This window comes from Neovison vison, chromosome 4 (assembly GCF_020171115.1).
Source record: "Neovison vison isolate M4711 chromosome 4, ASM_NN_V1, whole genome shotgun sequence".
NCBI lineage: Eukaryota > Metazoa > Chordata > Mammalia > Carnivora > Mustelidae > Neogale > Neogale vison.
In genome coordinates, this window is record NC_058094.1 from 41,339,975 (window position 1) to 41,366,357 (window position 26,383).

The window sequence follows — 26,383 nt, forward strand, 5'->3', positions numbered from 1 at the left end:
TATTCAAGATTCTTATGGATAAAACACAGCTGCAGGCTACAACACAGGAGCCCTACAAATAAGAGGAGAGTTGCCTTCCTGAGAATACTCCAAGTTGGTCTGATAGTAACATTAGTGGCTGCTGGTAGATGACTGACAACCAGCTCATATGGAGAAAAAAACCATGTTTTGTAGCATTTGCAATGTCCCTGATGTAAATACACCCAGGAAGGCTGATTTCAAACTACCCAAGTGACATCCTTGAATGGGAAGTTAAGGAGAGATTCACAGTAACAACCCATTCTACAGTATTTCAGACACAATAGATATAACTAACCTCAACAGTAAAAATTATAATAAAATGTGTGGAAATAACTAGACTACGGTGAATTTTGAGTATTACTTTTGTTTTTAATGTCATTAGTTTAATTGTAAGTTTATATAATTTACTTTTAATGAATGGTTGCATTTAACAACTGGCTTCCAAAATGCATAAAAATGTAAAGGTGGGCTCTAGTGAGCAAGCACCTTTGGCTCAGGCACAGTACTGCCTGCTCTTTGCTCCTCAGGGGCATTAAAGACATTTTGAACACACATCAAACCAAATAAATGAAGCTACTAAATCACTTGGATCAGACTACTTTCAGGGTTTCTGCAAAAAGAGGTGTCCACCTCTTTGCTACCCCACTTTAAAAATACTCAAAGCTCAGGTTACACTGTTTGTAGTACTTACAGGAATATCATTAAATGACAGCTTGCATTTGTAACACGCTATACACTTTTCAAAGTAGAGCTTTAGAGCACGATGGGACAGTCTGATCCTGCGTAGTGGATTTAAATTGGTGGGGAATAATAGCATTTTAATGCCTTATCCAAGAAAAGAGAGTCCCGGGAGCTGTTGGTCTAAGAAGGAGGTGGAGGGATGGAATTGAGAGCCAAGCAAGGAAGCCCAGAGCTGTCCAGACGCCGCTAGGTTCCAGATTCCGTCCTGGAAATGGCTCCGTTGCTGAGAAAGCAAGTGGACGGTAGTACCAGACTTTCCTCCCTCCCCCTGTTTTCGGACTCTAACGAGAAAACTGACTAGAACTCAGTTCTTCCTGATAGAAAAGGGTTGGGTCGCACGGGATATGCTCCAAGAGTATCTCAAAAAGCTAAAATTATTAGAGCCGTAACATTAAAATATGATCTTATCTGACCAAACAGCTTTGAAATGTTTTTCTCCCCATCAAAACATACCTGTTACAGCGTAGACACTTGTGTGCAGAGTCTACATAGATCTTACTGCCAAAATTAACAACAGCAGTAGTCGTGGCCGAGTGGTTAAGGCGATGGACTAGAAATCCATTGGGGTCTCCCCGCGCAGGTTCGAATCCTGCCGACTACGGGAAGGTGAGCTTTTGCTGGTACTTGCTTTCGTTTTGGTGAATTCTCCCCGGCTTTTTCCGCAGATTACTTAAGGGATTTATGAACGGTTGGAATAGAATGGGGACCCCAATTGGGCCGTAAAAGGAGCGCACGAGGGAGCTACGGTGTCGTGTGATTGTGGTTACAACCTGGGCCCAGGAGGGGGAGATGGGCCAAAACACGCCAATCTGGAACGGAAAGCCAACCGTCGCGAGGTCATGCAGCAAGGGACAGCTCTGACCCCTGGCCACGGGGATAGCCCAGCGCCACCAGAAGTCACGGACCCACGGCGTCCTTTGGCTGGAGCGCGTTAGCCCCCAAAGCCTCGCGACGCCTGGGCCGCCTTGGGAAGACGAGCGCATGCGCGGGCCCGGGCGCGCTCGGCGGGTCCCCGCGTTGCCCTGGAAACCACCCGGCGCTGCCGCTACGGGCACCGGGAAAGACGTAACGTTTCAAGATGGCGAAGGATCTGGACGAGCTCTTGGATGAAGTCGAGTCCAAATTTTGCCGACCAGACCCACCGAGACTGGGCATGGTCGAGCGGCCCAGAGGCTGCGGCGGCGGCATTCTCAGCAATGACCGGAACCGAGCCGAGGCGAAAGAGACTCTCAGGTTAACAGGCGGGAGGGGTGAGCTGTCCTGTTAAAGCCTGCTCCACGCCCTGAAGCCGCCCTCTGTCCACGATCTGCAGCTGCCGTCCCTGGTCGGGCCCAAATCCTGAGCTCCCCACCCCCGGGACAGCGCACAACTCAACTCCCTGTCCAGGAGGATTTGGGCATCTCTTACCAAGGCCCAATTCGGCAACCCGGGCAAGCCCCAGGAGGCTAGCCCCGCCCGTGAGAGCCCTCATCCCGTGTCTTTCACCCAGACGGAGTCCGTGGGGACCTAATGGAGGTGGGGAGAGAGAGGTGCAGCTTGGGGGCCCTCCCCTGAGTCCCGAGAGGGCCTCTCTGACCAGCTCTGACAGCCAGAACCGTCCTTATCCCCCACCCGCACCCCGCACCCCCCCCCCCCGGGAGGTGGTCGTTCCCACAGAGAACCTCAGCCTTTCGCCTCTGACCCAATTTCCCAGGCAGTATAATCCTTGGGCGGCTTATTGGAGAAAACGATTCCGTACAATTCTGTCATCATTAACCGTTTGTTTTTTAACTCAGAGAATTGAATGAGATTACATTTATGATAAATGGCTCATTATTGTAAACACTGTATTAATCCAAACCACCTACCTTCTCCCCATGACCCCCAGGTGAAGTCCCAAGGAATCTCAGGCATCCAAATTGATATTTGAGGAGATTTTTTTTAAGTATTCTGGCTTTTGATCCAAAGAACTACCTTTCAAATTTGTTAATCTCTTTGATTCCATATAATCATAAAATAATAGGACTTTCTTTTTCCTCTCATTTTCTCCTCAGTCCCAAAAGGTCAAAATTGTTTCATCAGAATGAATATTGTCCTTACAAGTGATGACTTGTGAGCCTCTGCAGTAACTCTGTTGGACATGTTTGTGAAATTACACAAAGGCAGATTTGGAAGAGCCCAAGGAAGTCATTCTTGTCATTTTATGCCTGCCTCTGTGGTTTCACTGGGTTTTGTTTGGTCTTGGTGTTCATGTGCATGATTTTCCAGAAGTATTTACCCAACAACATTGGTACCCAGTTTATCAGACTTAACCTCTAATGGCATTTGTTAATAAAAATTAACCTTTGGAATATAAAATATTGAGAAGATTCTAAAGCTCAGAAACAGGAGTTCTAAAAATTAGTTGAGTAGTGGGCAGCATTCTAAAAATCAGCTAAAGAGCCAACTAATATGACTACTTTGAAGGGGCTAGGGATTTCTTGGCAATGATTATGCAAATATCACTCATTAATTTGTATGTTATTGTCTTGCATGCTGGAGGTCCTTAGGTACTCATTCCCAGGACATCCACTGTCCCTATCCCACATCAGTGTTACTTTGCAATTTCTTTTGTTCTTTTTATTCATTCACTGGGGGACGGAGAGAATTAATCAAAGAGCTGTCCAGAGCCTGTTCATGTTAGGAGAACTAGTGTGCAGAGGGCTAGAATGTCTTGGAGCAGGCTGCTCAAAATGGAAAGGGTTGAAAAGGTGGATCCTTTTCAAGAACAGGTCCTTTTATGCCTCTCTCCATAGCCTGTTACTGCACTACTGAAATCCATCCATAATGTTTATAGCATCCCACCTCACCTTACTACCTCAGATTTTTCAGTAATACATTTATAAAAGCTGTAGCAAACCAGTACTGTTGTTATTCATGTGTTAAAACTTTTCATTTGGTAATGTAGTTGTAAAGGTAACTTATGCAAAAAACAAACAAACAAAAAACCAGCAGAAAGGGCCCTAAACCTAATACCCAAATACAATCCCTACCTGGTATATAATGTCAAATATAAAAAATTTTATCATGCACCAAAATTGATATTTAAAAATTAAGAACCGATTTATAGTATGAATTTATTAACAGGAGACTATCTGCCAATTGTATAGTGATGCAACTGTTATCTCTTTTCCTAATAATTAAAATACTGAAGTTGTCTATTAAAATGATAGGTCTGCAAGTAATAAAATAAATGACCGTGCAACATCTGGATGCCAGAAACAACTGCTAATGTAAGAGATCAAAACATATACAGGTTGTTAAAGTGTTCAAAATAATAAAGAGAAGTATGTAATTTAAAAAAAAAAAAAACTGCTGTGAGTTGAACTTCAATAATAGGACTAAAGTGGTTCAGGATGATACAGATGGGAATATTTACAAATAATATCTTAACCTCCTAGATAATATTTATGATAATAGCCAACGTTTATTGAGTCCTTTCTATATGCTAAGTGCTTTGTATGTGTTATTTCATTTACTCTCCCCAACCCTCTGACGCAAATATTATCCCCCTTTCACTGACCAGACTAAGACTTAGTAAAAGAGTTAACTTGCCCAAGGTCATATTTCCAAGTCTACCAGGATATTGTAGACCTAGATTTAAGCTTCTATATATAGAGTAGTTGAGATACTCTGTCAAGGGAATATTGTTTGGTTTTGTGGTGTTTTTTTTTTTTTATTATTGATCATCTGATTATATAACCTTCAGTTCCTGTAGTAAAAAGATACGGTTATTTGACTTATAGTGGTAACCTTAGGTAAAAAATTAGAAAGACTCATTAAAATTATCTTTGTTTATAATTCTCAGGTTCTACTTGTAACTGTACATACTTTGTGTTCTTTAAATAAGTCCATAATTTAGAAAAGTGCATGCCTAGCTTTCTCTTGAATATAACTATAGTTTTAAATGACTCATTTCAAGTGTGAAATAGTAATGTACATATGTGAATTTTTACCTGATAAACTACATCTTTGTCTCAACATCTTCAACTATGTCCCTAGAGGGAAAAAATTAATTAACGTCACATTTTCCTCTTATCAACTCTAATAATAGACTATTTAAGCAAAATTCTCCTGATATTGACTTTATCTGTACTTAAGCTTCAGCTGTTTTGTTTTCAGATCAGCAGAAACATTTGAGAAAGAAGATGATCTTGACAGTCTTATTAATGAAATATTTGAAGAACCCAACTTTGACAAAAAACCCTTTGTAAGTTAAGTATTATAAATGTAATTTATAAAAAGTAATTTATAAAAGTAATTCTTTAATTATTTCAAAACATGTTTAGAAGAGTCTGAAAATGTATAGAATGCACAAGTATCTAGTTCTTTGAATTCTGAAAAATACAGTTGTATTAAGGGAATTATTCCACTTAGAGTTGTAGAAGAAATAAAATATTAGAAACTCTCATGTGTTTGCTGTTCATTTCTCAGCAAGAATGAAAAATTAGAAAAGCTGTTAGAGCAGAAGTCAGCTCACAGATGAAGTAGGTTACTTTATTTGTGTATTTAAAGAACACTTTTCTTAGAGACCAAAAATAGCTTTTATTATAGGAATGTGCTCAGATGCAGTGCCTTGCTGTTATCCCATGAACCAATGAGTAAATCATTAGCATTTTAATGTTTAAATGCTTTTATATTTACCAACTTTATAAAAAGCCCATAAAACAGTGTAACAGCCAGCTCTGTAGTTACCACCCATAGTGAACATATCAATGTTTTATGATATTTGTGTCTTTGGATTTTACTTTTAAAGAAATTAAAATTATAGTTTAAGAACTCTCCAGCTCCTACTCTACTGCCTTCCTTCCCAGAGGTAACCTGTCTTTTCCATCCATACTTTTATATTTTAATTATACTTGTATAATCATAAACCATTTTAACTGATGTATAGTAATCCATTATGTAATTCTGCCACAGTTTATCCACTTCCCTGGTAATAGACATTTGGAGTGCACCCAGTTGTGGCTTTTTTATTTTTTTATTTATTTATTTTTATTTTTATTTTTTTGACAGAGATAGCGAGAGAGGAAACACTAGCACAAGCAGGGGGAGTAGGAGAGGAAGAAGCAGATCTCCCACCAAGCAGGGAGCCTGAATACAGGATCAATCCCAGGACCCCGGGATCATGACCTGAGCTGAAGGCAAACACTTAAGGACTGAGCCTCCCATGTACCCCCTAGTTGTTGTTTTTAAAAACAATGTTTCATCGGATATTTTCAAATGTCTTCTTTTACCTACATACAGGAGTTTCTCTAGAATGTGCAAACCTAGAGGAGGAATTGCTTGGTCATTAGGTGTACTCTTCTTCAACTTTTCTACCCATTGCCCAAGTGTTTTCCAGAGTGACTGTCATTTCTTTTCTTTTCATCAGCAGTAGATGAAAATGTGTATACTGTAATTTTTACCAGTGTGGTGGATATAAAATATATTTGTGAGACTTAAGAGGAGACCAAATGGAAGTCTAAATTACAGAGACCACAAAGAACAAAAATCTAAGAATAAATACAATACCAAAGAGGATTTTTTTCAAAGGGGGAAGATTAAAGCCAGATAAACTGAAAATCACTAGGCAGTGGTGGTGGTAAGGATATGGATATGAGCCACTTTTATTTTTGTCAGCCAGACTAAAAATCAAATGACTGATAGAGAGCTTATGATCTTTGCTTCTCTAAATTTAACATTTTCAGTTCATAAGCAGATGGTAGATTAATAAGCTGATGGTCTAGTTGATTAATTTATCAACATAATAACAATGGTGTTAAATACTCTGCAAACAACAATGCATCATCAATGCCAAATAGCAACGCTAGTTTAATTAATAGTGGAGAAGATAACATGATCTTGTTATTTCAGGGATCATCTGAACAATTTGATATTAAGTATTATAGGCTGTATATCTATATGTGAGGCCCTGTCTCTTTACTTCAAGACATTTCAGAAGGAAGGGGGATATTTTTCTACTTTGGCTTTAAGATACACTAATTTGAAATAAGAGTAACTCCTACGATCATGAAGAGGTGTTTACCTCTATGTGCTGCTTCTGTATGCTCCCTTTTTTTAGTTACCATATCCAGTTCTCCAGACTGCAAGGGAAAAAACAACCTAAATAAACCCCTGGAGGAGAGCAGATCTGTGTCAAACATGGATTGGGTGAGGAAAAGAGGTGTCTGTGAAGAGGGGTGCATGCCCACCTTTTCCAGACCAGACTCTGTTCCTGAGAGTACTGCTTCCTCCCCAACCACTCACCCATTCTCTTCGGTTTCTGAACTGCTCTCAGACCCACGCAGGAAAGCCCAAGAATGCCAACAAATGACACAGTGTGCTAACTTCAAGCCATAAGTGGATGGTACACAAAACATTTTTCTCCAAAAAAAAAAAAAAGACACATACATTATTATTTTTCCAGACATGCACCAGAAGTTCTTCCAGTTCTGTTTAACATCAAATAAGAAAGTTCAGGGAAATTGTAAAGTGAAGTATTTTTGCCTCCATTAAATTTCCTCACCTACAAGGTAAAATGAAGGCATGTCTCTGCATAGTTTAAATTGCCTTTTCTCCAACTTCCTTTCCTTGGCGGTGGTCCTAGTATGTGGTTGGTTGATGCTGCTTGGTACCATATACCAGTTAACACTTAATAAATGCTTACTAATGATGATCATGTTATGTAACCATACAGGAACTACTGTATGGTTGTGACAATGTAGTTCTACAATTTCCTTGCATATCTATTGGTTGATACTGTTTTGTTTGATCAAAATTAATATTCCTAAAGTTACCCAGGAGTTTGGCTAGTTTTATTTTTAGTTCAGGTGAGTACCATTCACAGCCTTTAAAAATGAGTCTGAGGTTTTTTCCTCCTCAATTGAATTTTTCCAGGATGAAGTTTTAAATAGCAGATCCTTCATATTATATCACTGAATGTGCTATTACCTGAAGAGTTATAAAGTGACTCTAAATCTTAGCATGCTAATAATGGCAGTATATCAATTTCCTAGACTAAAAATTAGCTGAGTAATTTACAAATTCCTCAGGGAGGTCTACTTCCCTTTTGCCTTTAAAAGGTTTTGATTGTTGTTTTTATTTCAGAAACTTTAAAATGATACAAAATTTTTATTTAAGTCATTTTAAAAATATTGTTGTTATAAAATAAAAATTATTAGTTTTTATGCTAGAACTCTCTAAATTACCCTTGGCCTTTTATTGTTTTTGTTTTTTAAACAGAAATTAAAATCTAAATCTTCAGGTAACACATCTGTCAGAGCTTCCATTCAAGGCCTTGGTAAAAGGTAAGTTGAGATGCTTTAGTGAATTACACACACTAGTGAGCAAACACTATGAGCAAAGTCTAGTATATTTTGTTACCATTTAAACAACAGTGACATTGAACAACAAAGCACTGGTTGGCTTTCAGAAGAAAGACCGATAGCAATATCTTCAGTGTTCTCATGGTCTGTGACCTCTTGGTGTAAAAGAACTTGAATGGAAGATTATTGCTATTGTAAATAATTTTCTGCCACATGAAAAAAAAATAAGTGTGAACAGTTTCTCAGAATTAATGTTCTGTTACATTCTTCAGTGTTTACTTTGTCCCTTATGTTATTTGGCAAACACATTTTTCTGTGACTCATTTTAACTCCTTGAGTGTTCCTGAATGTACAGGTTATATCCAATAATGCAGTTATCCTGGAATAAATGCCTCTTCTTTGAAATAATTGGCCTTCTCAGGAAAATCAACAATTTGATTATAAGAATATAGAGTCAATGAGACCAAATTAACTTCTCATATTTTATTTGTTGTAATTTTTTTCTTCCATCTATCAAACACGTCTAGTTGCAGCCCAGTGTACCTTGGTGGAGCCGCTGCTCCATGTGGAATTGGAACAAATACTTCACAGAGGTAGGATGTCAGATTTTCTTGGGGCACCTGGGTGGCTCAATCAGTTCAGGGTCCAACTTGATTTTCGGCTCAGGTCATGATCTCGGGGTTGTGAGATCCGAGCCTCATGTCGGGCTCCTATCTCAGCAGGGAGTCCGCTTGGGAGTCTCTCTCTCTCTCTCTTCCCTCTCTGCCCCTCCCCTTGCTTGTGTGTCTGCATGTACGCACACTCTCTCTCTCTCAAATAAATCTTTTTTAAAAAGAAAGGAAATAGATTATCTTTCTTATTAGGATTTTTGCAGTTGATACCCTGTTGTTAAGATGTAGTTCTTGGCATCCGTCTCTGTCAAAATCAGAGGTGTATTTTATTAGCCAGTCTGAGAACACTGTACTGAAATGTTTGTTATTCTGGGCAATAGCTTTTAAAAGCTGTGATATTGGGTATGCGTTGTTCTTTGTGTTGATGCCGTTTCTAAGGCCCACTTGAAGTGCCTGGGTCACTCCAGTGCCAGCCTGCTTTCCACGGAATGCCAGGAGAGTGAGCTTCTGCCTTGCCATGTTTGCCATCTGGGCAGCAGAAGCCAGTGGGTGAGACTGGTGAAGCGGTGTGGCCATGCAGCCACATGATGTGTTACCCGCCATCTTGACCAAACACACAGCATGAGAAGGCTATATTTTCGGTACCAAAGAGCTCTCAAACATAGTCGCTTGGTTTTACACATTTAAAATGCAGAAATCCTCCATTCTTTGTCTCTTCCCCACCCCTTACACCCACTATATACTCACTACCTTTCAGGGAAGTCTCGTGGTCATGATACCACCTGCCCCATACTGCTAGCATATTCCATTATCATCGTCTTAATGTGGAGAAACAAATTGGTTTTAAGCATACCTTTCTGTTGTCTTGATACTGTTGATTCTATTTTTGCAGAGGCCTATTCGCCCAGATTATTATATTTTGTCTAGTTATTCCTAAAACACTTCTTTTACTTTCTGTTAATTTTTTAAGAAAGAGAAGAATGAGATACATGATTGCATGTTGACCATGATTTAGGAGGAATAGCAGTTATATTGAATAATAGAAGCAGGATCTAACATTGTCGGAGGATTGTAGTGGTGATGGCCTAGACCGTAGGAAGCCTAGAAAGAAAGGATGTGGGACCAAAGGAAAGTTGAGGAGTCTGGGGAAGCCTGTATCGCATCAAGGCTAACACAAGCCCACTGGGGTGCTGCCTGCTGCAAGGGCTATAAATAACAATTAATAGCAGTGAAATCATTGTGTTTTGAGGGCTCTCTATACAAAGGATTAGAGACACAATCTAGCCCTTCGAGAGGAATCTAGCCGGGTTGCTGTCAATCCTGACTTACCTGTGTAGAGTCACTGGGACTGTCTCTGAGTTTCCAGACCACACCCCCTCCAATCGCAGGCTCTTCCAGTCACCTAGGAACTGCACCAGATTCCCTGTTACCTTCCACTTCCTTCTTTTGCTTCACCCACATACAGCAGAAAGGATAATACCCCTAATACTCTTCTGAGCACATCTCCCCTGTTCAGAGGGAAGATGAGAGTTGCCATTTGTCCCACATTAACTCTAGGGTTACTTGCTTTACCAGATTGTGTTCTTTCTCTTCTTGGTCCCTTCACGTCCAGTGAGAGCCCAAGTCAGATAGTCCACTTCCACCAAAATATTTGTTACCCTCTACTTTCCACTACATTTTTCTGCTTCTGAATATTTTTGCATTTATTCCCTGTCTGGAATGACCCTCCTTTCTAATGTGTGTCCTCACTATCTTATCTGCTTATCTTCAAATTTATTTTGTCATTCTGTTTGAGATTCTTTTTTCTTTTCTTTTTATAGTATTCATTGAATGCCCGGCTTGTCCTAGGCCCTGTGCTAAACACTAGATACAAAAAATAAATAACTAAATAAATAATCAATCATCAATCAATTAAAAAAAAGAAAAGAAAGAAAGAAACCCTCTCCAGGAAAGGAACTGGTAAGAAGCAAATGATAGTACTTAAAGCACAAAGAGAAAGAGCTCTGATGGCAGAATGCCTGAGTTCAGGTCTCACTGTGCCACTTACGAGATGTGACACCTTGAGAGGAAGGATGTATCTTCTAAAACTGGTTTCTTCACCCATTAAAAATCTGAACACACTCCACGGAACTCCTGTGAGGATTAGATGGAATCCTATGTTATAGTCTGCCTGTGGTGTGAAAGATGCCGAAGATAGTTTAAATAGTAGTTTGCAGTCATTCGTGTGTCTTTTTCATCTGTTAGTGCTGCCTTCTCATTGTGTTCTAGTTCTGTGCCAGGAATCCTATATTCTTCCGCTACGTTCCCATTTTATCTCAGAAAATAGTATCAGTGTTTACCTACACGGGTCTTCTAATTTTTAAAATGGCCCTAGGTCGCCTGGGTGGCTCAGTCAGTTAAGCGTCCAACTCTTGATTTCTGCTCAGGTCATGATATCAGGGTCGTGAGATTGAGCCCTGCACTGGGCTCCATGCTGGGCAAGGAGCCTGCTTAAGATATCTCCCTTTGACACTCTCTGTCTCTCAAAAAAATAGAAATAGTAAATAAAAATGGTCTCTAAGATGATCCATTCTGGTTTACTTTTAAAGAGTAAATATTTCATGAAGATTTCCTTTTATATAGTATTTTTTACAGGTACATTGATTTGGTTCTAGCACAGAAGAGTCTTGCTCCAGGTGGAATTTAAGTAGACAAAAGAATGGCCTGTTTTATAGCTTGAGGATCCAGTCACACAATAGTGATCCATGAGCATGATAATATTCGTCAAACTCCTTCCTACCTTCTGCACAGCTACAAGAAGAAAAAAACACATACTGTTTACATATATATGCACAGGTAAATGTGTACATTCACAGTCTTGTCTTGCTCACTATTACAAAGATACCCTATGGACAAACTCTTCATAACACAGATCTGCACCCACAGAAAGATAAGCCTATACTTGTTCAATGTGCACCTAAAACATTTTATGTGTGAAGTACTTTATCCTGTCCAGAGCATTTTTTTATATATGCTTATTGGTTCAGCTCCACAGGAAAAAAAGCAAGATGCAAATAGAGCAAGACTTTTTAACCCCATTTTATAAATGAGGAAATTGAGACACTGGTGTTAAATTCATTGAACACATACTAATGAACCACCTGCTTGCTAGCTCCTACATAATACATAATGTGAAGGGAAAGTGCAGGGTACAATAAGCTTAGATAATCAGCACACTAGCTAATATGAAGGGTTAGAGAATATTTTCCCAAGCAAATAACATTTAATCAGACTACAGTATGAGAAATGAGTTGGCAAAGAGAGGAGACCATTAGAGCCAGAGGGCACAGAGTGTTAGATGATCCCTGAGCTGGAGTAGCTGTGAGTGGGGGAAAGAATCGCTCTTGATGGGGCCGCAGAGGTAGTCAAGGGACATTTGGTGTGGGGGTCCTGGATCCTCTGGCAGATTTTAGGAAAAGTGTGTCATATGCAGTGGAAGGCTTTAGTTGTTTGGGGGGGTTTTTTGGTTTTTATTTTTGGCAGATGGGATGACAATCGAATTTGTGTTTCTAAAGAAAGTCATTTGGGCTGCTGAATGGAAAATGGTTCGGAAGTTGAAGGGGCAAGACAAGAGAAGACAGGAGAAGAGAGGGAGAATAGTCAGCAGGTAGTAGTTACAGTGGTCCAGGAAAGAGACGGGGATGGTAGCTGTGACCTGAGGAGTGAAAGTAGCTGGAGGGAAAAGGTGTCATATTTGTGCCATTTAGAATCTAGAATTGACAGAACTTGGTGTTTAAATGGCTATGGGAAGTAAAAGAATGTTCTCAAGGATGACTTCCAAGTAATGTGTCTTGCCAAGATCAGAAAAGTTATTACAAACCAAGGACTCAAATATGTAAATTGTTCCCGTCCATTATCCTTTCTAGTATACCAATTTACAGAGACCATGTAATGTGTGCAAGAGGGAAGAAACTTAGCTGTTTTTGCTATTGAGGCTACTGTTATTTTCCCACTGTCCAAACAGTGAGGCTTCCTAGACTGCTGTGTAGATCTGGCAGGGTTTAACCGAGAACCAGAGTCTGGGCAGAAGACTATATTGGGCTGTATTTTGGACATTCCCATCATGAACACCTTAAAAATAGTAAAAATTGTATATATTAGCTGGACAGAGGACAAAGCTGTTGGTGACACCTTTATATTTACATTCCCTCCACATTTCCTTTTTTTTTTTTTTTTTTTTAAGATTGTATTTATTTATTTGACAGAGAGAGATCACAAGTAGGCAGGGGCGAGGGGGAAGCAGGCTCCCTGCTGAGCAGAGAGCCCAATGCAGGGCTCGATCCCAGGACTGTGGGATCATGACCTGAGCTGAAGGCAGAGGCTTTAACCCACTGAGCCACCCAGGCGCCCCCATTTCCCTCCACGTTTTAGAAGAAGAATCCTGACAATTTATCTTTCACTAGAATCACGCCCTTTTTTAAAGATACCGTCTTATATACATATAGTTATGGAAAAGAAATATATTTAAGCCCTGAAAATAAGCACTGATTTACATGCCCAGGGCATAAAGGAAATTTAGTCTATTCTGCCTACTTTCTATGTGTTTTATCTGTTTGATTTCCAGATAAAGCTCTGGTTTGGGAGTACTGCTGAATGATTTTAGAGTATAAAGAAGTGAGTCTTTTACTCACTTGGTGGAAAGGAGAAAGAGTGGTAGCACGAAGCATGGTGGCATTAATAAGGTATAGATAAAATCAAGGCATTATTTTCAAGCCAAATCAAATTTTACATTCCTATTTTTTAAACTACTTGTAAGGCTGTATTATTCCATAGATGCCTACTAATTATGATCTAATAGAGTGAATCGTAGCAGCAGAATGATTTCTTAGCTGCAAGTTAGTTTTATTTTTCTCACAGGGCAGTGTTTGTAGGAAAATGTAGTAGTGTGAATAGATTTGAATAAACTACTAAATTTTAAATTAAATTAAAAAGCTGTATTTAACATTATGGTTGAGATTTTATACATACAAAACGTCAGGAAATTCTAAATTATCGTTCCCAAAACGCAATAATTTAGCCAAATTGCACATATGTATTAAAGCATTAAAGTTAACACTCTGTGCAATCATGTAATAAACTACATATGCATAAGAAAGCAAGTTATGGCAGCTTTGGGAGCCATCATTTTGCATTTCCTTACTTGTGCATCAGATATATACAAATTTAATTGTGTTGAATTTCCATATGTACAAATACAACTCAGTTTAAAAGAAAATATGGAATTGTTTATGAAACTTCTATAGATTTTAAGTAGTTATTTTTATGATTAATAATAATTTTTTAAATAAACATTTATTTTCAAAGAAATTTTCAGGCCAAAAATACTTGCAATTTTGAAGTTACCATATCTGAATTTTAGAGGGAAATAAGTGAAAAAAAATCTAATGATGGGGTTTCTTAATTGTTTTTTTATTGCAGAAGTATTGATTGCTTATTTAAAAAATAAAGCAGTTTAAAAATGTGTAAAGAAAAAGCTAATAATCTTCTCTCTCTTCCATTCCCACTACCCCTGAGGCAGCCAGTGTTAGCTGTACAGTATATAACCTTCCACATTTTTCTCCATGTTCTTACAAACTTACAAATACCTATACAGGAAATTTTTTTGGTTGTTTTTACAAAAATAGGCTCATGCTATATATGTTAACTGTGTGCCTTGCTTTGGACATGCCTCTAGGTCAATAGATAAATCTAATTCTCTTTATTGGCTACCTGACAGTCTATATATATTGCGTATTATTCAGCCTTTTCCCTTTTTCATAGGTATCCAAGTGGTATCCTGTTTTTTGCCACTTCAGCAATTCAGCAGTGCAGTAAAAATTCTTGAGCTAAATGGCTTATAGACTGATGTTTTTATTTGTATGTAATTTTTGGTTCCCAAAAATGGGGTTGCTAGAGCAACAGCTAGGCATAATTTTAATTTTAAAATAGTGCTAAGGTTTTTCCCAGAAGATTATAGAATTCACATACCCACCAGGAATGTCTGGGAGTCCTAATTTTTGCTAACTTAATTGGCTAAAATGTTTATTTCTTGGTTGCTTTATATTTTAATTACATTATATTTTAACTAACAAACCCTGTGCAGGGCACTGTTATAAGCACTTTACCAGTGTTAAACGATTAGGTCCATTAACAATTCTGTAAGGTATGTAAGTATTATTATTACCCGCATTTTACAGATGGGGAAACTGAGTCACAGAGAAGTTATTTGAATATAGTTACACAGCTGGTAAATAGTGGAATACATTTGAACCTAGGCAGTCTGTCTTCACAGTCGGTGCTCTTAACTGCTATTCTGTGATACCCGTATGAGAGAGATTGAATATATTTTTAAGTTTTAAGTTTTGTTGTCATTTGTAAGCACTCTTGGTATAGTATAAGTATTTGACTGTGTTGAAAACATTTACTTCCACTCTGTCACTGACTGGTATTTTCACTGTTTTTGGTACCTTAAAATCTTTTATTGGGGTACCCAGGTGGCTTAGTCAGTTAAGCATCTGACTCTGCCTTTTAGCTCAGGTCATGATTTCATGGGTCATGAAATTGAGCCCCACATCGGACTCTGCGCTCAGTGGGGAGTCTCCTTGAAGGTTTTCTGCCCCTACCCCTACATGCGCACATGTGCGGGCACACACTCTCTCTAAAATAAATAAATCTTTAAAAAAAAAGAAAGAAAGAAAAACCTCTTCTTCCTTTTAATTTTTAGATAATCCAATGTATATCTATATTGATTTCAGTTCTTAAGTACTTCAAAGAATGGAAAAAGTTTCTTTTTTTTAAGGTAACCACAGTTATTACATAATCAAATTATTAACAAGAACAGTTCATAAGTATTTCCTTATTTTCAAAGTATTTCTTTGTTATTTTACTCCTAAAGTTACTGTGTAGCTTATGCATTTTTGAGAATTGTGTGGCATTTCATTTTGTCACATTTTCAGTAAGGACCTGTTACGTGCTAAGTGACATTCCAGCACTTCCGCCCCTTTCTCCTGTATCATCAGTGTTTTGCTTTTCACTGCAGCTTTGCCATTAACATAAAAATAATCTTTTTTCCCTCCCTTCTTATATAACCTTCTCTTAACCCCTGTTCTTAACCACCTTCTCACTCCATTTAAAGAACCTGCTCAGATGTACGTACCTTCTCAGTGAGGCCTGTGCAGACTACTCTACTTAAAATTGAAATCCACTCCTTCTTGATACTCCCAGTTTTATTTACTCTACTTATCATTTCAAAATTTGGAATCACTTTTCCTTTTTCTTTTTTTTTTAAGATTTTATATATTTGAGAAAGAGAGAGAGGAAGCACAAGCAGAGGGAGCGGCAGGCAGAGGGACAGGGAAGCAAACCCCCTTCTGAGCATGGAGCCCGATGTGGGACTCGATCCCAGGACCCTGGGATCATGACCTGAGCCCCAGGCAGCTGCTTACGGACTGAGCCACCCAAGCACCCCACTTTTCACCTTCTAACAAACCATGTAATTTAGTTATTATGAGTATCATTTCTTCTCTCATTAGAATATAAGCTCCATGAAAACAGAAGCTCACCAGCATACATAATATGCTTTCAAGAAGTATCTTCTAAGTGAGTGAATGAATGTATTAATGCCAAGTACTAGGGAAGCAGAAGCAAATAAGATACTGTCCCAGTATTAAGTAACTTATGGGGGGACAGATTGATTTCCTATAATGTGGCAAATTCTATGATAGAGGCACCCCTGAAATTTTCAGTAGGAATGGAAGCAACTAAAAGAAGTTTATCTTAAGTGAAGATCTCCCTCAGATCCAATTTGAAAACCACTGCACTAAAAGATCTGCACATCCCTTTTGTTTTATATCTATATAGTATGCATATGTGTGTATGCATATATATGTATATATATATATGTGTGCGTGTGTGTGTATAAGAGCTTAGAAAAATAAGGAGCTTTATACAGAAATTTAACATGTAAGTTTGTGCAGAAACTTAACCTGAGTTTTACCTAAAGATATGTAATCCATCCTTTCATACAAAAATGTTTAGTCACATTAATCTTTACTTTTCTGTTATTTACTCAATAATCTGTAGTATGTAGTGTATCCTATGAATAAATCACCAGATTGCCACATTTAAACGTACCAATAATCTTTAAAGTACTGTTGTTTTTCTCTAAACAGAGCATGTGATCATCTGCGTTGTATAGCGTGTGATTTCTGGGTTGTAAGCTACGATGACTACATGTGGGACAAATCATGCGATTATCTGTTTCTCAGGTATGTTTCCAAAGAACTTCCCTCTGTGAAAAATGTACCAAGCAATAACTTTATATTTCTTATTTTGCTATAACGTCTTTTGGTGGACTTGGCAAGATCATGTGTCCTCCACCTCTTGCATATTTCTGTCATCTCCTCCTCTCCATCTCTCTGTAGTCAGCCTATGTGAGGATATCTTACTTCTGGACAGGAGTATAGTAAAAGCCTTCTTGCTGATTTCTCCGCCTACAATCACTTCTTTCAGACCACCCTTCCCCTTCTGAGAAATAATGCATAACTCTGAGTGTGCCTTGTACATGCCCAAAACTCTTCTGCTTGTGGAATCATGTCCAAGTTCCTTAGTACAGCATTCAAGACCCTTCACCATTCAGCTCCCATCTGTCTGTCACCCGGTGTGTCCTTCCACAGTTTGCTTTTCACCTTCACAAGATTACAGCTGCATCAGAGTACTCAGTACTGCTGTTCCCTGGGACAGTGCAAACTCTTCCCTTCAAGTATCCCAGCATTTATTTACCTAAACCTGACCTGTCCCTCAGGGTACAATTCATTGCACATCCTTCATGATTCCCTTACCTCTCTGTCACCTTGGAAGTAAATTCATCCTTTCCTGTGTGTCCACAGCACTTTGTACATAGTCTAGCACTCACTGTAGAGTGACTGTAGTAGAAGATTGAAAATTTTAGGTCTGCCTCCCTCCTTGGGGTAAGGATAGTGTCTTTCTTATGTTTTTGCAGTTTATGCATTCTTATATACTTACTCCATACCTAATGTTTTTAAGATTTGTAAGTCATAAAAAGGTATTGGAATTATACATCACATGGGGCACCTCTGGGTGGCTCAGTTGGTTAAGCATCTGACCCTTGATTTCAGCGCAGGTCTTCATCTCAGGGTCATGAGTTCAAGCCCCATGTTGGGCTCTGTTGGACATGGACCCTGCTTAAATAAATAAATAAAATTGGGCTGTGAATTATATATCACATTTTCAAATAAGAATTAAGACCTAAACGTTAGAGAGGAGTAGGGAATTTGGGTAAATTGGAAGGGGAGGTGAACCATGAGAGACTATGAACTCTGAAAAACAGTCTGAGGGGTTTGAAGTGGCGGGGGGGTGGGAGGTTGGGGTACCAGGTGGTGGGTATTATAGAGGGCACAGCTTGCATGGAGCACTGGGTGTGGTGAAAAAATAATGAATAATGTTTTTCTGAAAATAAATAAATTGGAAAAAAAAAAAAGAAACAATTTAAAAAAAAAAAAGAATTAAGACCTAAAAATTAATGAAGTGCACACACCATGCATTTTTATCCCTCACCCCAAACCTGAGCCTAAACAAGAATTGTATTTTCTGATGCAAGTAATCAGAATATATTGCATCTCTCTCTAATAGATAAAAAGGTGAGGGTGTTTCTTCCACACCTCTTTTGGCAGCCATTCTCCTGTAAATCCATAGGAGTCTCTTCTACTTGAATTGTTTATTTAAACTCTTTCACATCAAAATTTCACACATTTTGAAATTCAGTCTTATGAAAACTTTGAATCCTCTCTAAGCATACACAAAAATCCAAATACACAAATTCATGGAAAAATTACAGTTTGAGAGATTTCATATTTCCCAACCCGAATGAAGCCTAGTACAGTCCCCAAATCCCAGATCAGGTTAGCCCACTTTTAATCCCACAGTTGGAGAAGTTGACTTTTAATTCAGGTCTGTTTTGCCATTTCTGACTTTTCTCAGTTCTCTGCTCTGGTTAATGTAATGAGTGGTCAGTAATCCCCCTATGTCACCACTGTGAACCACCAATCTTGAGAAAACTAGCATAGAATGACAGAATGCATGTAATGTCAGTGCTGTGGTGAGCTCTCTGTAACTGGGTAGAAGGAGGTAAACTAGTGATATATTCAGAGGAAAGCTAGGGAATGGAAGATTTTCACATCTGATGGCAGGGCTGTGTGAATGAGGATGTGAGCTGCTGAAAGTAAAGGAACGAGGAGAAGATGAAACACTTGAGGAGGAGGGGAGTAAGAGCCAAAGGAAAGCACAAGGAGGTGGTCACCAAAGAAGGCAAGTTAAAAGGCTTGCAGGGTGCCATTGATTGCCTGACATTGCCTGGGGAGCCATTTCTTTTTAGTGGTATCAGTCTGCACATTGGCTTACTTTATTGTCCTTATCTTATAAATGAGGGAGGGAAATGTGTATCTTAGCTCTGACAAGTTCTAGAGTTTTCAAAAAGATATAAGCTATACTTGGTCATCCTGCCATAGTAGCTACATAAGATGCTGTTATTTTCCTACTAAATCATTTTCTTTATGGGAAATTATTTTTCTAAACTTTTAAGATACGCGCATCCTAAAAACAATTTGAAATGCATTAATTAGTGTCCTGGCTATTCATGAATTTTACTCATAAAATCTCTAATTAAGGATTCAGTCAAGTATCAAACAAATTTGTCACGATATATTGCAGATTGAATAAAGAACATTTAGTTTTCCATTTTGTGGAGGTTTTTTTTTTCTGATAAAACTTAGATGATCCATCTCTTCCCCTAGTTTACTGAAAGCAAACAGTTGGCCTAGAAAATCTAGGTTTTGTTAGGTTCAACCTGAATTATGCCTGTATTTTGTACAATACAGTACTGTGTGATGCCCACTGGCCACCAGAGGGCACTTTGTAGCCTTCCTTCTGTTGCAGTGACAGCACTTTGTCTCTTTTCTTAATATTTACTGTATTTCATCATTTTACTTTATATTTTATCATTTTACTTTGTATTTTTTCATCATTTCGTTTTTGGATTTTTCACTTGTTTTCCTGTTACAGAGTAGTTATGTAAATTCAGTACATGGATTGTCATGAAAATCATACTTGATTTTCAGTTCATTAAATTTAAATTAACTTCTCTAGTCTTTCTATAGTAGCATCAAGTCAGACAGTTATCATTTTTTATGATGGTCCTGCCCATTGATTTAATTATGTTAACATTATTGACATTTAATGCAGGATAGACATTTGTTCTGTCGCTAATAGATTATCTTGCTGATCAGTATATCATTGAAACAATTGAAAGATACAGTATTAGTTCAACAAATAGAAATAACAGGCACTTTATGTCTATTTAATGAAAAATGCTATAGTTAACCCATCAGAACCCTATTTATGCCTCTTATATGCCCTCCATTGGCCATAATATTACAGGCTTTTAGAGTATGGTATAAGTGAGCATCTGAGTAGGAAATGTACCACCCTCCCTCCCACTCTCTTCTCATATCATGTCATCTCTGATAGAACAAATCAATAATTCTTCATTCAGCCTTTTAGTTCTCATTTTCTATTACGACAGCTTTAATAAACAGACCTAGAGGACTGCCATTCAAAAGCACTGGATACCAAGGAAATACCATCAGAAAGAACATAGAAGCCTATCTTCTGTTGTTTAGGTGAGAGGGCCACAGTTGTTTAGTGTTCAGATGTGGTAAAAATAGGAAAATAAAGCAATGACAACTTTTTTTTTTAAAGTCATCCAGCTCAAGCAAAACCACTGTGCTAAAATTAAAATCTTCATTTTTTTATTAATAGAAACAACATGCCAGAATTCCACAAATTAAGAACAAAGTTGGTAAAGAAGAAAGGAACACGAGCATATGCCTGCCAGTGTAGCTGGAGAAGTATTGAAGATCTGACTGACCTTCAGACCGATCAACAGCTTCGTTGGGTTTGTGGTAAACATTAAGAATGCAGACTTTTCATATTCAGACTAATGCCTGCAATGAGAGCAATCTCCAGTAATCATCAACATTTTTAGCGAAGATACAAAGCAGTATCATTCCCTTTGGAAAAAGACAAGAAATTTCATTCAATGACTATATAGTATAGATTTTCAAAGACCTAATGAACTTGAGAAGATAATGTGCTTTAACATTTTGGAACTATTTCTTTTTGCTGCATTTCACTTAGTAAGGTAGCAAGTTATCCAAATTCTTTGCTAGCCACTCTCCTGTTAAATGGAAGTTTAATTATGGAGTTTCATACAAATATATAGGCATTCATTAGCAACTGCAAAATTAGTCACTGCTAATACACCTAACTAAATATTCCTCACTTACAGCATTTAAAGAGGATAAAACTAGCCAGTGCATAGAGGTCCCTGAGAGTTGGTGGGGAGGAGGTGTAGGCATCATCTCCTCTGGTCAGATTTGTTGTTGCCAAAGATCAGAATTTAGATGTGGCAGAAACCATGTGATCAGTGGCTAACTGAAGGATTTGAGGGGAGCACAGGTTCATTGTAAATGAAAAGACTGCCTCTGTTGACCTTACCTCAGTAACTCCAAATGATATTACACACAGTAATGATAAGTATATATTCTTATTTTACTTATTTCTTCTCCTTTTGTTCATTTAGATAATCAAAGGGTAGTTTGCTATTTTAGTAAATATTTATATATAAAATTTTTTTGATGTACCTATAATCACAAGGAAAAATCCTAATACGGATAAATCATTATTGGATTTTTTCCAAGTACTTCTCTAGCCTCTGGTGCCTAAAATCCCATCAAGTGAACAGCAACTGAGATATTTGCTCAGGCAGCCTGTTGATTTTCTGGTGGGATCAGGCTGACATACTGTTTGTCAGATGAGAGCTTGAAAGAAGAAATAAATCATAGTGGAACCAACAGGTAATCTGTTGTGCTCCTCCTTGACATCTCTGAGACTGGAGGAACCCTATAATATCAGCATATTCAGGAAATCAAAATTACCAGTTCCCAGCACCATGAAGAAACTCTGGGGGCTTTCCAATCTGCCATAAGCACTTTATTGCGTGTGTCTAAGACACAGTTCAAATGTATGACACAAGGCATGCTGAAAGGGAGTAACTGAAGCAGAGTTGTGATTGCTTAGTCTTATGCTGAATCCATTCCAGTCACCTTACTCAAGTAAGAAGAAAGATTGGCCATTAAAATCCTTTTCCTAGCCGTGACACATGTGCTAATAAGTCTAGCATTGCAGCAAAACCCATAGTGAACTCAACAGTGGCAGATGCTTACATTTTTATATTGACAATGTTTACAGATTTTATCTTTGAATAAACATTTTTTACTCCCTAAAATCTTATCTCTGTGTAATTGTATGAGAAACAAAGGGATTTGATTGAGATATCATTAGTCACAACAATGATGTTTTCTTTTTATTCAAATGAGCAAATGTACTAAATCATTAATTTGAAAATATTTTTTTCTCTTTTGTTATTTCATTACTGTCCTGTATCTTGGATACATTGCTCATGTTTGGCATTCTGTAACATAATTCCCCAATGTCGAAAATGTACATATGAGCTCGTGTTTTTTGTTGGCAATTTACTTTATAAGCTTTTTAATATTGCACAATTTTTAATCCAAAATGTAGAAAGAATATTACTCCACTGGTTGAAATACCAGTGGAGGGCGCCAGGGTGGTTCAGTTGGTTGGGCAACTGCCTTCGGCTCGGGTCATGATCCCAGGGTCCTGGGATCAAATCCCATGTTGGGCTCCCTGCTCAGTGGGGAGCCTGCTTCTCCCTTTCCTTCTGCCTGGCTGTCTGCCTACTTGTGTACTCTCTCTCTCTCTCTCTCTGTCAAATAAATAAATAAAATATTTTTAAAAAATAATAAAAATACCAATGGATAAATTATAACATTGAAATTTAGGCAAAAACACAACCATTTTAATAACAATACAGAAGAAAAACATAGCTTCTGATGAACTATAATTTTAAAATGCAGTCTATAAAACTTCCTAGATGTTTTGCCTATTTGTTTTTAATGTTTATAGTAATTTTCTACATTAGCAATTATCTGTTTTTTGTCAACTCGGTAGCTACTTTCTTTGAACTATATTATACTCTCAGACCCTTATCCTGCCTAGAAATGAATAAACAATAAATAGCTTTATTCTGTATTTAGTTTTTTATCTTTGTAGTAAAATATTCATATAGGGATTAGTTTGAAATAATTTTGGTGATTTCTTATAAAATGTCAATGAAAGAGTTTCAGACCATCCAGTTGAACAGAGAATTTATTTATTTACATTGGAAAGGAGAAACATGCCATAGGTGTAAGTGTGTGTGTACATGCATATATAAAAGAGCATTGGTATTTTTCTTCCAAATGTATAAGGAGTTTTATTTCATAGGACCAATTTTCTTCTGTTTCATATGTCAGTAATCTCCACATTTTGACTATAGGAACTTCTGCTTCTTTATCAGTACCATGGCAATATCATCTAAAATAATTTGAAGTGATCTATAAGTGATAACCTTAGAACAAATGAAATCAACTAATATAGCTCCTTTTCACCTGTGTGTTCTGTGATCTTCTTATTAATCCATGGTCTAATCCGTCATTCTGACAGTAGAGAATCCACAATACACCAGTCCAGGAGATAACCAAAGAATACGGGTTTGGCTGAAGAGATAATGATACTCTTAACGTGTTTATGCTTCTCTTCAGGGTTTGCAGAACCTTTGGTAGCATTTTTATCATCCTCATAGTGATCCAGGGGAACCATTTTCCTTTTTCCTGGTATATCATCCGGTCTTCATCCTCAGATTAGTTAAAAACACTATCTACCGGAAGTTTCTTTCCCTTCACAGAACGAGGCTGACCAGGACTATTGCAGGCACCTCACTTAAGACTTATTGCTGTTTTTGGTCTGTGCTCTTCAGGCTGTTGTTGGTCTGGAGAATTTTCATGAGGAATAATGATACCACAGGGAGACTCCTCCCCAAGAGTGCTGAGGGCCACATTGCCACTGGCCAAGGAGACAGATGGGACAGAGCTGATGGCCTCAGTTGGTTTGAGAAGGCCTTTGCTCTGACTCTTCCTCTTTCTTGGGTTCCTCTCATTTTTCTTCTTTTTCTTACTTTTCTTCTTCCTCAACCTTTGGTTCTGGTTCTTGCTTTACATGTACTTTTCCATGTCCTCTCAGCCTTTAGTTCCAACCTCTGCATCTGGATTCAGCAGGTGCTACCTGAATCTCTAATTCTTCCTTCTCTCTCCTCGGTCCCATTCATCTGCTTCCATTTCCTTTTCCCTATCATGTACCCTTTTCTGAAGAACACATACTTTGTGAGATTTGGGATCATCTATATTGTTATAACTTCTAAGAATTATTTTAGTCATTTAGCCTCTTTTGCTTTTCCCTTCTCTCTTCTCTTTCAGTCTCTTTCTCCTACTCCCGGGTTTTCTTCTGGTCTCTGCTTTCCCAGTTCTGAAGGCACTCTTGGTAAGAAACTTCTTTCTCTCAGAGTTTTCATTCAGATTTTGTTTGTTCATCTGCATCTTTTTCACCCTCTTCACAGTCCTGCTTGTTGTCTTCTCTGCACTCCCCCCCATTCACATTCTTTCTCATCCTCATTCCCTTCCGTGATCCCTCTCTTTCCTCTCAGTCAACTGCCATCCTTATTCCTATCTGAGCTCCTTTCCTAATCACAGTCACGATGCCTGCCCCACTGCCTTCCTGATCCCATTCCTTCTTTTGTTCACACTCTCTCCCTTTCTCATTCCCATTCTCACCTTTCTTGTTCCCATTTACATCTGGTCTGTTTTTTCTCTGTCTCAATTTCCTGTCTGTCTTTTTCCATTTCCTTGTTGCCTTTCTCCCAGTTTCTTGTGTGTGTTTCTCTGAATATGCTGCTTTCTCAGGATATCAGGTCTCTTTTGTGTTCTTCCATTATTATAGGGATTATATCCCCCTTCCTCCTTAGTGGTAAGTAAATAATCGATCAGTGGAGCACTAGAAGTATGTGGAAACTGTCCTCCCCTTTTCTTCTTCTTCCTGGGGTCAGTCAAATTTTTGTGAGGGGGCACTGAGTTCACTGGAGTGTATTGAAACTTCAAAATCCCCTTTGATTATCTGATCTCTTTTGCTTCTTCATCTGAGGCTTCTTATCATTAGTGACAGTTCCTAGCCTGGCATTCCCATAAGAAGCTTTCTTCTTCGCCTTCCATTTACCCAGTTGTGCCTTTATCCTTGCATTAACTTTAACAAGTAGGTTCTGCTCTCCAGTCTGCAGGTTGTACCATAACCTGAGTGCACAGGGGTAGGTTCAGGTTCCTTTAGCTTGAAGTTCTCCAGATGCACCTTGTATTCTTCCAGCTCAAAACCAAGCCACATTTAGCAAGGGGTTATCTTACCAGGCATGTCTGAAGCTTTCTCAGAAATATTACCAACAAAAGTTGTAGTAGTAAGACCACAATTCTCATAAGTTTCCTTAGTCTTTAAGCCTGGATGATTCTTTCTTATTCCCAAATGCTTTCCCATCATAGACACAGTGGATACTAAGCCAGTTGGAGCAGCTGCCGTAATGCTCATTGGTATAGGAATCACTGTGGTCCCTGGAGGTACAGGTGGAGAGTCAGGAAACCATGGGGGTCAGATCCCTGATGGGACTGCTGGGATTCCCAGAGGAGGGTGATTCAAAGGAGGGAGGAAAAATATTCTTAGGCAGCTGTCTGCCACAGAGGAAATGGCACTGTCTTCATGTTCTTTTGGGCTCCAGGTTATGAGTAATCTCCACCGCTTCCACGTTTCTATGTGCTGCTTACCAGGGGACTAGTTCCAAAGTGCCTCCTCATGCAGGCCACAGACACAAGCACACTGTTCAGGGAGCTTCTGGACCATTGATATTCAAAGGAGCAGGTCCAAGTGCCCAAAGAACGAGCCATGTGGTGTACAGCCAGACCCCATATGTTGATGTTAGTAAACTTGGCACCTTTATTCTCTTGGGTCAAAGAAGATGGCATCAGACTTTGATTTTGAACTGTTTTCCCTCCTTTTCTTCATGATCTGATATTTTAAAATATGGAATAAAAAGGTGTTTATATCCAATAAGTACCACGATGTGCTTAGAAGTAACTCTCAAATGCTGACTTTTCTCAGCTGTTACTTTTTCATTTTTTTAAGATTTTATTTTTAAGTAATCTCTGCATCCAACATGGGCTCAAACTGGCAACCCAGAGATCAAGAGTCACATGCTCCACCAGCTGGGCCAGGCAGGCACCCTTCACTTTTTATGTCGAACAAAATTCTGTCAGGCAACACACTACTAATAATCAGCTTCACATATTGTTTAAAATTGTCCTTGAAGGGAACAAAAAAATCAAAATATGTGATCTCTTTTTAGAGATTTAATATATTTATTTGGGTTTGTGGCAATCTTTTGTGCCCTGTCTTAAAAGGTTGCTTGGATATATGGTTGGTAATTAAATTTGTTTTCAGACTTTCCCCAAATGCCATGAGACAATAGATGACAATATGAAATGTTACCAAATCAGAGTTCAGTCATGTCCCTTCAAAGTTACTTAACTTTTGGGGCTTCATTCGCCTCATTTCTATGAATGGTAATATCTCTTTTATAAGCTTGTGTAAGGATTA

At 38.4% G+C, this 26,383-nt stretch overlaps 1 protein-coding gene, 1 non-coding gene and 2 pseudogenes across 3 annotated transcripts; 2 read left to right on the top strand and 2 right to left on the bottom strand.

Annotated features, from left to right (window-relative positions):
- Window positions 1-1,281: 1,281 nt before the first annotated feature.
- TRNAS-AGA lies at window positions 1,282-1,363 on the top strand. The gene has a single exon. It is a non-coding gene; the product is annotated as a tRNA-Ser (tRNA).
- A 470-nt stretch (window positions 1,364-1,833) lies between these two features.
- CFAP418 (cilia and flagella associated protein 418) lies at window positions 1,834-22,309 on the top strand. 2 transcript variants are annotated; one of them, XM_044245257.1, is made up of 7 exons: window positions 1,834-1,995; window positions 3,954-4,013; window positions 4,903-4,990; window positions 8,005-8,069; window positions 8,615-8,680; window positions 16,888-16,983; window positions 20,552-22,309. In XM_044245257.1, exons 1-7 carry the CDS (start codon window positions 1,841-1,843, stop codon window positions 20,703-20,705), a joined length of 684 nt encoding a protein of 227 aa, XP_044101192.1. In that variant the 5' UTR covers window positions 1,834-1,840; the 3' UTR covers window positions 20,706-22,309. The 2 variants fall into 2 exon arrangements, with proteins under 2 accessions (XP_044101192.1, XP_044101193.1); XM_044245258.1 differs by lacking the exon at window positions 3,954-4,013.
- A 722-nt stretch (window positions 22,310-23,031) lies between these two features.
- On the bottom strand, window positions 23,032-24,590 carry LOC122905314 (annotated as a pseudogene).
- Window positions 24,494-25,562, bottom strand: LOC122905548 (annotated as a pseudogene).
- Window positions 25,563-26,383: the final 821 nt, after the last annotated feature.

Excerpts from the sequence above, each read along its gene's own strand:
- CFAP418 (XM_044245257.1), top strand. The coding sequence starts at position 1,841 with ATGGCGAAGGATCTGGACGAGCTCTTGGATGAAGTCGAGTCCAAATTT. Across the intron at positions 1,996-3,953 it reads GAGGCGAAAGAGACTCTCAG|GTCTGCAAGTAATAAAATAA; the intron begins GTTAACAGGCGG and ends TTAAAATGATAG. Across the intron at positions 4,991-8,004 it reads ACTTTGACAAAAAACCCTTT|AAATTAAAATCTAAATCTTC; the intron begins GTAAGTTAAGTA and ends TTTTTTAAACAG.